This window comes from Patiria miniata, unplaced genomic scaffold (genome assembly GCF_015706575.1).
Source record: "Patiria miniata isolate m_02_andy unplaced genomic scaffold, ASM1570657v1 HiC_scaffold_6, whole genome shotgun sequence".
NCBI lineage: Eukaryota > Metazoa > Echinodermata > Asteroidea > Valvatida > Asterinidae > Patiria > Patiria miniata.
In genome coordinates, this window is record NW_024037073.1 from 14,750,912 (window position 1) to 14,763,302 (window position 12,391).

A 12,391-nucleotide genomic window follows, 5' to 3' on the forward strand; every position below is an offset into this window, starting at 1 on the left:
AGACTAGCATCTTTTGATGCACCAGATAGTTCCATTACTAGCAATTCAGCCTTTCAAACTTAAGATGTTTTACTAATTGAAAGATGTAGAGAAAGGGATCTATCTACATTGTACATTCACCTGGCATCGTGTCTACCCAGCTCAAACCATCTGTGAATATTTGCATCTTTGAAGTGTTGAATATATGATACTTACTAATTTCATTGAAACTTAGTAATCTCATTGTTTTCTCACTTTTATTAGTAAAGTATAAACAGAACAGCAAAAATGGCAAGTACCGTGATCTCAACCAACCCAGTAAGTATTTTGTTTCAATTAAAACGTAAAATAAAACACATTTTAAAAGAAGGAACTGAGCAATTTGCTGTTAGCACACAAAAATTATGTCAGACACCTTCAGGTATTTAAACAAACTGTACTTGTTGATCTGATGGTGTGATTGCAAAGTGATTTTTCCCCTGTTTCACAACACTTTCAATGTCCGTTAAAAAGACAGCACTTTCAACCAAACCCATGTGATCATTAAAATGCACTTTGGCAAGGTAGACCGAGGTTTGTTTGTATTAATATTTAGCTTGCAAAAAAATAGTTAGTGGCCTGACGTTTCGACCCTAGCAGAGTCTTTCTCGAAGGCTTCGAGAAAGACTCTGCTAGGGTCGAAACGTCAGGCCACTAACTATTTTTTTGCATTTATACCATAGGTCCTTTTGGTTGGTAAGCAGTTTGCAACAGCTAATTCTATTTTTCTATATTTAGCTTGAACACAATTCAAATACAGGGGTCTTGACTGATATTAAAACTGATTTTTGTTTAGAGGGGATGTCTTTAAATGATTTTGTCAGCCTTTCCCCAAAGTTTAATCTAGTCATAAGTTACCAGTACCACAAGTCAATCACAAGCTAGCCAGTCTTATCAAATAGGTTTTGCCCTTCACCGACGTATAAACCACTGTATACTCAGTGTGTTACCTCCCGAGTGAAAGTTGGGAAAAAATCACTCGGGTAAGACTCGAACCCACGACCTCCTGTTTTCTAGTGCAGATGTCTTACCACTTGACCACCGAGCTAACGGGATCGGTTGGCTGGTTCGAATCTAATGTAGATAGCAGCGGGAATAATCAAGGGCAAAACCTAAATTGATATACATCCCGACGCAAAACAAATTACATCTTATGAATACTAACCAGACTGTCTTACGCCAAGAAACAAAGACAAAGGCATACCTTTGTCGTTGTTTGCTCCATGTTACTTCTAACCGGCTTGCATTTTGACTTGTGACTGACTTTTGTCTTGTAGATAACTTGTCATTTAACTTGTGATGTAATTAATTGCGATTAACTTCTGATTGGCTTCTAGTAATAGCCATGATTAAAACTCTGCCTTCCCCATTATTTGTCTTCCATCTATTAATCCTCAGGGTATTCCTTTCACTGGCGTCATCCCTGGCAACATGTCCCCTGGCAAGATGCTCTTCTTCCAGGGATACGTCAATCCCAACGCACTAAGGTATGTAGCTAGTATAAAACTTCCACTGAATGAGAACATGGTAGGAAGGTTTTTACCGAAGGCGGGCACTGGGGGGGGGGGGGATGGCAAAGCACATGCATGTGAGTACGCAGGCACAGGAGTCCACAGCTTTGACAAAGACTAACTACTATCTGCCCATAAATTGTTCTCCAAAAAGCACTTCTGTCTTGCTCCCCTCCCGACAAAAAAGGCGTTCTCAATAATTTCTCATTTAAAAAAAAGGTTTAAGTGTTATTACAAGTAGTAGCAATTTCTGTATTTCGAAAAGAAATAATGCAGGAAAATTGGGTTTTTAATGCCCAGCGCCTTTCTTCACATAATAATCAAGGTGAGCTGAATTTTGCGAAACTGCTGAAAAAAGCGGAAGATGTTACTTCTTGCACTTTTTTCGAAATGTAATGTGACAAAAACAAAACGGTAGTAGCAGCATTCAAAAATTTCATAATTTTGTATTGACCAACTAAGGCATTTGCAACATCCCTTCAATTTTGCTGCGTGTTGGCGAATTATGTATATATCTGGGTATAAACGGTAAATTAGATCTTGATGGACGCATTCTAAGCGTTCTTTTTTGTGTGGCACTTGAGAACTACTTAAAAACACCTTGCCAATTCGGCCCTGGCTTTTGCAGGTTCACGATCTCCCTGACCTGTGGCCTGACGCAGGCACCATTGGACGACATCGCGCTGACCTTCAGTCCATCCTTTGGCCAAGGCGTGGTGGTTATCAACCACTTCGAGAAGCAGACCTGGGGCCAGGGGGTGCAGGTTCAAAACCTCCTGCAGCCAGGCCAGAATTTTGAGATGATCATTAGCGCCGATGCATCTGAGTTCAAGGTAAAGATAGTGAAATTGCTGTTCATAACCCAGTTTTCCACCAAAGTTTGGATCTACAAAAACCACTGCTGCAGTCATCACGGATGACTGAGCACCATGGATTTCAGCATGCAAGGAAGGTTCAAGGTTGGCGTCCAAAACCAATTGGGGTGATTTTGTGGTGGCATGGCAAAACAATGCACGTCCCTTGCAACTGCATGTATGTGGGCCACTCCTTCCAAGACACAGCTCACAATGATAGAGCATCTCACTGCTCATAAACCCAGCTTGGGAAATAAGGTTGCAGGCCAGTAAATCGGTCCGAAATTGCCTACGCCGGCCAAATCACGATTTGCATGCCCTCAAAATCTTCGGTATTTGAGCATGCTGTGGGCCATGAATTTGAGGGTTTGTAAAAAATATGGGTGGAAGCCGTGCACAGGACTGTGAGCTTGTAGTTCCGTTCAATTTGGATGAAATTGGGGCCCTTAAAGCGCTCTATTTTGCAATGGAGTGTAGGCATCGTTTTTCAACATGGCGATGGGCTTCAGGAATATTTTCAGGGGTGATCATCTTCGGATGGAAATATCTCCTAACAGTCATCAGTTAACCCCCCCCCCAAAAAAAAAATTGAAAAGAAAATGAAAGATGATGAAATAAGCTTTAATTTGATGTGTATCTCGAACACCTTGGAGAGTTGTGAGTATTTTTCCCGAATTTCTGAAGTGTGAGCATTTACCATTGGGGTCTATGGAAGTTTATTTACTGGTCTGCAACCATAATAGTCCCCATCTCCATGATCTCTTGTAGAATCAGTGGTGCTCAGTCATCCATGACTACAGTGGTGCTCAGTCATCCGTGACTACAGTGGTGCTCAGTCATCCTTGACTACAGTGGTGCAAGTATACTTGCACCACTGTACCCTATAAGGTATCATTAAAAAGTTGGCGAACTACCCTATCAATCAGATACAATGTTCAAGTTCAATATCTTGATAGCAATTTGGGGTTTTTATTTTTCTTGATACACGAACTAAAATGTTGGCAAGTAAAGGGTGAGCGGGACCCAAACCCCAAAAATATATTTCATTTTTAAAAAAACATGTAGCACCAAAAATTATAATGACTGAAAAGCCAATTACATAAGCTTCTTATACATGAAAAAAATACTGAAATTGCTCAATCCGTTCAAAGAATATCACCATTTAAACACAATGGCCTTAAAACCTTTTTCGCCCAAAAATGGGATTTCAAGAATCATTGTCACAACTGTCTTCAAACATCACCAGCGATAAAACCTCAGTTTAAAAGTTAAACATATTCAACAAAGCCCTTTTGAAGGCCCGTCTTTTAATACAACTGGATTGTATAAATCATAATTTTTTTCCTAAACAAGGTTGTTATTAAAGATATTATGTACTACAGTTGTTGAAACAAGTATTTTGTGTCATTTTCTTTGTTTTTCCAAACAGTACGAACACACAATAACTTTTTTTTGACAAAACATGTTCTTAGGATCATTGTGTTTAAATGGTGATATTCTTGGAATGGATTCTGCAATTTCAGTACTTTTTTCATCTCAAAGTAGTTTCTGAAATTGGATTTCCAGTTATTAATATTTTTGGTGCTACATATTTTTTTAATATGAAATATTTTTTGGAGGTTTGGGTTCCGCTTGTTTTTTACTCACCCTGTATTTTTAACCCAAGTTCATTTGAGTGTCTTTCGTCAAGTTTTTACAAGAAAGGCGTTCTTACTCAAGATGCAGAAGTGGTCCAGGTTCTCTCCCATTTTTAATTCAACGTTCTGATTTTTTATTTTCAGATTGCGCTCAATGGACAACACTTCGTTGCCTACCCTCACTACATCAAACGCTTACAGAGGATCTCCCATATCTCAATCAACGGTGACGTCATGATACACAACATTCGTATGGAAGGTGGCAGTGCACCTGTATTGTCTATAAATCCTATCATGCCTGAATTATCTGGATTTCCTAACTTGTCTGTTTCACCTGCTGTACCCTTTGTAAGTATGAACCCTCTTTCTCTGGCTTACAGCTTCGTCGGTTCATCGGTGAAGGGCAAACTCTAATATATTTCTTAAATATAGTATCCCTGATACAAAATTGTGAAGGGCCTAAAAGTATTTGCAATTTTTGATCAGCCCCTTCATTACAGGTCTTTGTTGTTGTTTTTTGTACTATATCAACAGTTTCCAACGGTAACAGTCCAACTCCCTCAGCCCACTTACCCAGCCCAGCCCACTTACCCAGGCCAGCCCCCAAACCAAACCCAGCCCACTCCCCCAGGCCAGCCCCCCAACCCAGCCCAGCCCACTCCCCCAGGCCAGCCCCCCAACCCAGCCCATCAGCCCACTTACCCAGGCCAGCCCCCCAACCCAGCCCAGCCCACTTACCCAGGCCAGCCCCCCAACCCAGCCCAGCCCACTTACCCAGGCCAGCCCCCAAACCCAGCCCAGCCCACTTACCCGGGCCAGCCCACCTACCCAGGCCAGCCCCCCAACCCAGCCCAGCCCACTCCTCCAGGCCAGCCCCCAAACCCAGCCCAGCCCACTCCCCCAGGCCAGCTCCCAAACCCAGCCCAGCCCACTTACCCAGACCAGCCCCCAAACCCAGCCCAGCCCACTTACCCAGGCCAGCCCACCTACCCAGGTCAGCCCCCCAACCCAGCCCAGTCCACTTACCCAGGCCAGCCCCCCAACCCAGCCCAGCCCACTCCCCCAGGCCAGCCCCCCAACCCAGCCCAGCCCACTTACCCAGGCCAGCCCCCAAACCCAGCCCAACCCACTTACCCAAGCCATCCAGGCTACCCAGGCCAGCCCCCCAACCCAGCCCAGCCCACTCCCCCAGGCCAGCCCACCTACCCAGCACAGCCCACCTACCCAGGACAGCCCCCTTTAAACCCAGCCCAGCCCACTCCCCCAGGCCAGCCCACCTACCCAGGCCAGCCCCCCAACCCAGCCCAGCCCACCCCTCCAGGCCAACCCGGCTACCCCGCACAACCCAGTTACCCAGCTCAGCCCAGTAACCCAGCCCAGCCCAGCTACCCAGCCCAGCCTTCATACCCAGCCCAGCCTGCCAACCCAGTGGATCCCATGAAAGTCATCAGCCCGGTAAGCATTCCGTTTTCTCTCTGCAATACTCAAGTTAATAAGGCGACTCCATGCAGAACTCAAAAAGAAATTGCATAAATGACAATTTAAAGCAGGATTCCATTTTTTTTAAAAGCTGATTCCAGGAGAAGCTGGTTGCAGTTGTAGAATTGCACTTAATATATATGTACATGATTGTTTTAAGTTGAATTATTACAAGATCCACTCACTTAATGCATGTTTTCAGTCTAAAGTTTCAAAAGTTCAACACTGAGCTATTTTAATTTGCTGTTATGTTGGAAATCAGCATATGGACTTGGCTATGGTACTGTTAAGGTTCACTAAATCGTCTACTGTAACTGTCAGATAATTCTATTGTTGTAAATCTGTCTGTACATGTATTTTTTTTTTTCAGCCTCTCCCCTTTATGGGAATGATCCCGGGAGGGATGAAGAAAGGAACAAAGATTGTGATTGAACTGACTGTGAATTCAGATCCAACCAGGTACAGTTATAAGATCGATTTCGAGGTCAATTTCCTGCCCGCACAGTTATGACAGATCTGTTTCAGTTTTGAAAATTGTGACAAATCGGTTTGGATGTCGGTTGCCTATTAGAGAATGCGGGTTCAGTCCTTGATAATTTTACTGAAACGTGTGTGGTTATGATTTGAACAACATGTAAGTCTTTCAATTACAAAGATTTTTTTTTGGGGGGGGGCAGAGATAATATCAATGTTCAGACTAGAAATACTAGACTGGACATACAGGAAATGACGCAGTGGCAAAATAATGCTGGGTCATAGCATGGTTAGTGTGACAGGGAGTAAAGCCGCATATTATTTTTTTTTTCTCTCTCTCCATTTACACTTGTTTTCTTTTTTAAAAATGTGTTTAAAAAATGGTGGTAGTTGCTTTGAATGAGTTTCCCTCGAATCGTTCTTTTTTTCTTTTGAAAATGAGAAAAAAGGAACCCTTTTTTAATCAGTTAAGATCAATTAAGACCCATGTCTGAGATTTACTGAAGTGTTAAGTTTTAAAATGACTTCATTGTCTTTCATTCGGAACCAAGATCTTTTGTTATTGTTTTGACCTCTCTAGTCAAAGAACTGCAAAGCATGATCACTGTGGCTGTCATTTGTTACCACTGTGTTTCTCCAACTAATAATTTTGTTGGTTGTATAGTGGTGTCCATCATCATCACGTCCTCACTAGTCCATCACAAGTCAATCAAAAGCCTTAAAGTCCAAAGTCAAGTAACACGCTGTTCAAGTGGACTTTTGACTGGACCTTTGAATGGATTTGTGGTGAACTTGTGACTGGACTTATGATGTGGTTAGTGATCTCCATAAAGAAAACAATCTGGATAGCCCAATTGTCTGTTGGAAGTGTTGGAAGGGAGGCCAACGAGCTATCCAGATTTTGTACAATAAATCAGTGGCTCGCGGTGCACATGAATATAGCTCTACGACTCTCACGGACTGATCTCAATCCAACTATACTGTGCTTTATCTGTTTCTGAAAGCTTCTACATTAATCTCCAATGCGGCATGGATGCGTTAAGCGACATAGCATTCCACTTCAATCCACGCTTTAAAGAGAAAGTGATTGTCATGAACACGATGCGTGGAGGCGGCAAGTGGGACAGCAAGGAGGAGAGAAAAAAACCAATATTTTTCCCCTTCAAACCAGGCAAGACCCACAAGGTAAGACTGTTATAACTTGCTTGGCAATCCGGCTCGTTAGTAAAAACGTCATACACGCGCACGCACCACTGATTACTAGCGCCCATTGGCTGCAAACGCTCGAACTGCGTTAACTTCCGGTTCCAAACGGTGCAGAAAGTGCTGGAGGTGACGTCACACTAACGAAGCGGATGAACCGATCCATTAAGCGCCGCCCCATGGTGTTTTGACCAATCACAGCCGTGATTTATGTCCGACGTGCGTGCACTAAAGTCCGACCACATGCGCATGCGTGCACGCGCGTACGATGCGCGCGGAAGAAAAATGCAGCGTGGCATTGGAGCGGAGCACGTGTTAATATTGCCCACGTGCGCACTGGGCGGGGCTTACTGGATCGGTCCATTGAGCATTCCCTCCCAATGTCCACTTCCTCATACTTTTGTTGACAGGCTCAATAAAATAATACAGGTCACCAAGACCCTTTGATGTCGACTAGGTATGCGCGAGCTGTTTCAAAAACCTACATTATGTACATAATTATGACTAACAATCGATATTTTCTGTTTGTCCATGTAGCTTGTGATCCTGTGTCGGCATTTCCACATTAACGTAGATCTCGATCGTTTTAGTGTGGGTTGGTACGACCACCGTTTGCCGTTCAAGAGCATCAAAGTTTTGGCCATAGATGGAGATTGCGTCATCAACAAAATCAAGTATGGTGATGACTGAATCCACAATCAATTTGAACAAAAACCCTCTACATAACAACCAAAAGTTTTGCTGTGTGTTGTAATTCTTACGTTATTATTAATCGGAAGTTAATTCATAAATTTCATATGGGGATTATTTGCTTTATGTTTTGCATTTGGTATTAGAGTTACTGTACATAGATTAGGCCTACTTCGGTTTTGGCGTAATTGTGAGATGTTGGCAGTTGTCTAGATTTGAAATTAAATAGGCAGTTTGATTCAAAAACATATGACGCGTCAGTCACACTGATAGTCGAAACAATTCGCCAAATTTACCGAATTTGGGACGAAAAGAATGGTACAAACTTGAATAATACTGCACCTAAAATGAAATCCATTGGTAGCTTTTCGAATTGAAATTGAGAATTGAGCTCGACGATGTTCGGAGACGAAATAAAGAATCGTTTAAAGGGAATTTGTGTGATGTGAGTGTTAAATTAGCTGGGAAAATGTATAGGTTTAATGCAACAACTGCTGATGTATTATTTAACGGCATTTTATGTGATATATTAAACTGTAGAAGTGCTCATGGCAGTAAGTGGTGTATATTTTGAACGGGAAATCTGTGTATTTTTTTTGTATCGTCCGAAAAGCTTTTTCGAAAGAGAATTTTTAAATTGTTAACAAATCTTGTATTTAAAATTGTACTTTCACAGGAATTGTTTAAACGGTATAACTTTACGTTGATTTTTACGTTCAACTCAACTTGCGCACCGTATTGTATTTGCATTTTTTAACGGGAATGATCTGATCTTCAACGATTAAAACGGTTAGTAGTTGATGTTGTTGATGCGATATAATGGCACGTTCGGCAACCTAGTCCCCTTTGTGCCATGAACAATACTTCTGCGTTACAGATCAGTAAAATGGTAATTAACCGTAATTTGCCCTTTTTAAATCAAAATGACCTTGAAGTTTGTTGGGGTGTTTGTTTGTTTGGTTTTAACTATTTTTTTACTGAACATAATTATCTAGCTAAGCGGTGAGCCATCATGGTCGACAAACGCGATGTCATGTCTTTCCTTGAGTACGGGCGGTGCTGTTTGAAGAATTGTGCGTTCGATTACCTTCACCGTGTATACACTGGGTTTCACCCGGGGAAGCCACGAAATAAGGCTAATCGAACGCTGCGGTGTATTTGCATGAGCATTCTTGGAAATTAAGGTCACATGTTGTTTTGGGGATGTAAACACATCAGGCACACTGTCGTCTGCTGCTCTTGTAAATTTAGTTTTATCACTGTAACCAGATCAGTAATTGCTGCAATCGGAGTACATGCTCTGAGTTATTAGAAATTATGTAAATCTCATTAAGCAATTTAGTAATTGGCAATGTTGTGTCATAAATCTCTCCACTATACTCACTTCGTATTCACGTTTCCGCCATCTTTATTCTTCCTACCAACGAAATCGTCCGCTGACGTCACATACACCCGGGCAACCACCAGAGACCCGCTCGCTATCTGGGGCAGTGGTGGTTTACACCAGGGCAGACACGAGGACACGTGGCTAATCGAATGCTCTCATGACAGTTTCACTTGCACGTGTAAGCTAATCGAACGCACCCATTGCCATATGCCATATTGCTCACCCATTGCTCATGCCATATTTTCAATGGGGAGCGCCAATAAAATCCTAAAATCATTCACAATATATTAACTAATGCACCCTTGTCACGGCTATTTCTTCTTTAGGGGGAGACCGTTCGCATGTACATCACAATCCTTCTTTTTGCTAATGCATTTTTTTTTACGGAATTTATTTTTGGGGGGGCTAGACAAAAAATTTGGGGGGGGGGGGGGGGGGGGGCTACAGCCCCCCCCCCCTAGGCCCCCCCCCCCCTGTAGAACCGCGCCTGGAATTGAGCACAACTGTAGAGATGCATGGCTCAAATAATCGTCAACAGTGTTCATTGAAGGGATCATTTGGACAGTCGCACATAAACATTATGAAATTTATAATTCAGAGCATATTTTTTCAATTCCAGCAATTATTGATCTAATTGCATACACGCTGTGTTTACTTTCATTTTCCCAGAATGCCTGGCGAATATACCATTCCGTGACTCCAGATGTAAACCTTGTGTATACACGCGGAGGTTAATCGAACACAGCCTGTATTTGATAGTGGAAGAAGCCACATTTTATAACTGACTGCACTAAAACAGTGTGCCTTGATTTCTTTTTAACGGTGATTTTCATCCTAGGTTTTCTTTTTATAAAAGCATATTAACCTCTCATTATCGTATATATAAAAGTGTGTTATTGGTATTAAAATTAATGTTTGAGAAATGTTTTATAACTGACTGCACTAAAACAGTGTGCCCTGATTTCTTTTTAACGGTGATTTTCATCCTAAGGTTTTCTTTTTATAAATGTATATCAACCTCTCTCATTATCGTATATAAAGGTGTGTTATTGGTATTACAATTAATGTTTAAGAAATGTTAAGATTGTTTACACAAAATGTAGTGTTAAATTTGATTGACTTTTTTGGTTACATGAGTGAATTAAACATATCACGTTATTTTCATGCGATCCTTTCTTGTGCCTTTCTTGATATTTTTTTTAATAAGAAGCTTCTTCCAGATTTAAACGACATCGCCCTCAATATTACCCTGATCGTTGTGTATGACAGACAGGCGTGCTGCTGTTTTCATGTACCTTTTTCAACTTACCGAAGATGATCTGCACATGACTAAAACGTTGGGTTGAAAAATATCGGGACCTTATTGGTCAGGGATTCTAGTCGAAATGGTTGTCCAAGGGTTCGAATCCAACTAAGGGGGAGGGGGTTATTTTTATCTCCCTTAGCCACGAGGCTTTACGCCATATCTTCAAAAACAAGAACAAGGGATTGACTCCATAAGTAGAGAGAGTTGGCATTGGGTTTAGGACAGTACTAAAAGTCTAAGTCTGGGATTTTGAAAGGAACACGTGTGGAAATGAATGCACACAGAAACCATGCAAGGTTTGAAGTGTTGGGAATTTGCAGTAATTATTTCAGAAACCTAAAGGAAATTTGAGTTTCTCTGGTGACATACCGGTAATTAACATTGGTCAGACAGAAGGCAGAACCAACCGCTTACATCACTCCTTGATCTTTAAAACTGCTTTCCTATCTGCTGGGTTTTTAGCTGCGGGTAGCAGCTCAACAAATCATCAGGCCTCTCCGTTAGTCCGTATGTTAACGTCCGTTAGTCCGTACGTTAACGTTAGTTAGTTAAATAGTTAGTTAAGTGTAGTTAATTAGTTAGTTACATGTAGTCAGTAAGTCAGTCGGGGAGTCAGTCGGGGAGTCGGCGAGTCAGTCAGTCAGTCGGTCGGTCGGTTACTTAGTTACTTAGTTACTTAGTTAAAATATCAGTAGCCCAGCCCCAACATGTCACATGACCAAACTGGGGTCAAAGGTCACCATAAGGTCAAGGTCAAAATAACGTCAAATTTCAAATAGGCCTAAGCTAAAATGACAAAAGTAGCACTGTCAACATGTTGGCGTCCATGGTGACCTCTTCGTCTGACCTACAGTTATGGGGTCAAAGATCAAAATAGGTCAACTTTCAAAGAAGCTCCAATTGGCAAAAGTAGCGCCGATTCAAGGAGCATCAATACAATAAATCTGGAGCAGGTTATTAAACAAACAAAAACATCCCACTTGAATTTCCAGCTCAGTACATATACTTTTTGAGAATTGTGAAAATGCATCATCATGTTTCCCGAAGCAAAGCATACACGTTTCCGTTGAAAGCGGAAACCTGTGGTCATAACCATCGCGAGGAAAGGATGGTGATTCTTCTTTTCTCGAAAATGACAGCGTAGGCGCAATATATCACAGGATGCTTGATCCTATTATTTTGGCAGGTCATTTGTTTATGTTTGCAAAATGGTGTCCACACCTTTAACAATGAAAATGTTAGCGGTGTATATAATAATCAGGTGATGAATGTGGGCGTCTATAGCAGGAAGATGAAGCTTGTACTTGGCCAGGTTCCTGTGAATTGACGATTAAAGTTAAATTTAATTTAACTCTATAAAATAATCCAAACTTATTAAATATCAATATGTCCATGAAATTAATGTTGTTGGTTTTTTGGGTTTTTTTTTTTTGCTGTTACTACCGCGCTGAGCTGTATTAAAGCGCTTTCACCAGTGGCCATATTTCATGTAGGCCCGAATCGCATATGACACCCAAGTTATTGCATGCTGAATGGTGAAGCGTCACGTGATGATAGGGGTGTAACCAAGTTAGTAAATGCCCTTAGACACCAGTGATAAATCCCCATACTTTGAAATTCTTTTAAATATACTCAGAACTCTCACAGGTGTTCCGGCTGAAAAACGGTGATGACTTTGTCGTCTTTCGTTTTCCTTTCATTTTTTGGGTGGGTCGACCAATGACTTTTTTGGAGAAATTCTTACCCAAAGAAGATCACCCCTAACATGAATATTTTTCCAATTAAGTAGCCATTTTGCAAAGGATCCCTCCACAACATGGCTAATAGTGCCA

The 12,391-nt window shown here is 41.7% G+C and overlaps 1 protein-coding gene across 1 annotated transcript; it reads left to right on the forward strand.

Annotated features, from left to right (window-relative positions):
• The first annotated feature begins 248 nt into the window (after positions 1-248).
• On the forward strand, positions 249-7,940 carry LOC119742618 (galectin-4-like). The gene is made up of 8 exons (XM_038218740.1): positions 249-297; positions 1,417-1,505; positions 2,158-2,362; positions 4,165-4,293; positions 5,182-5,448; positions 5,870-5,958; positions 6,978-7,158; positions 7,714-7,940. Exons 1-8 carry the CDS (start codon positions 268-270, stop codon positions 7,864-7,866), a joined length of 1,143 nt encoding a protein of 380 aa, XP_038074668.1. The 5' UTR covers positions 249-267; the 3' UTR covers positions 7,867-7,940.
• The last annotated feature ends 4,451 nt before the right edge of the window (positions 7,941-12,391 follow it).

Bases quoted from the DNA above. Each gene is read 5' to 3' on its own strand.
- LOC119742618 (XM_038218740.1), top strand. From the start codon at position 268: ATGGCAAGTACCGTGATCTCAACCAACCCA. The intron at 4,294-5,181 runs GTATTGTCTATA...TACCCAGGCCAG, and splicing joins TGGAAGGTGGCAGTGCACCT to CCCCCCAACCCAGCCCAGCC. The intron at 5,959-6,977 runs GTACAGTTATAA...TGTTTCTGAAAG, and splicing joins GTGAATTCAGATCCAACCAG to CTTCTACATTAATCTCCAAT.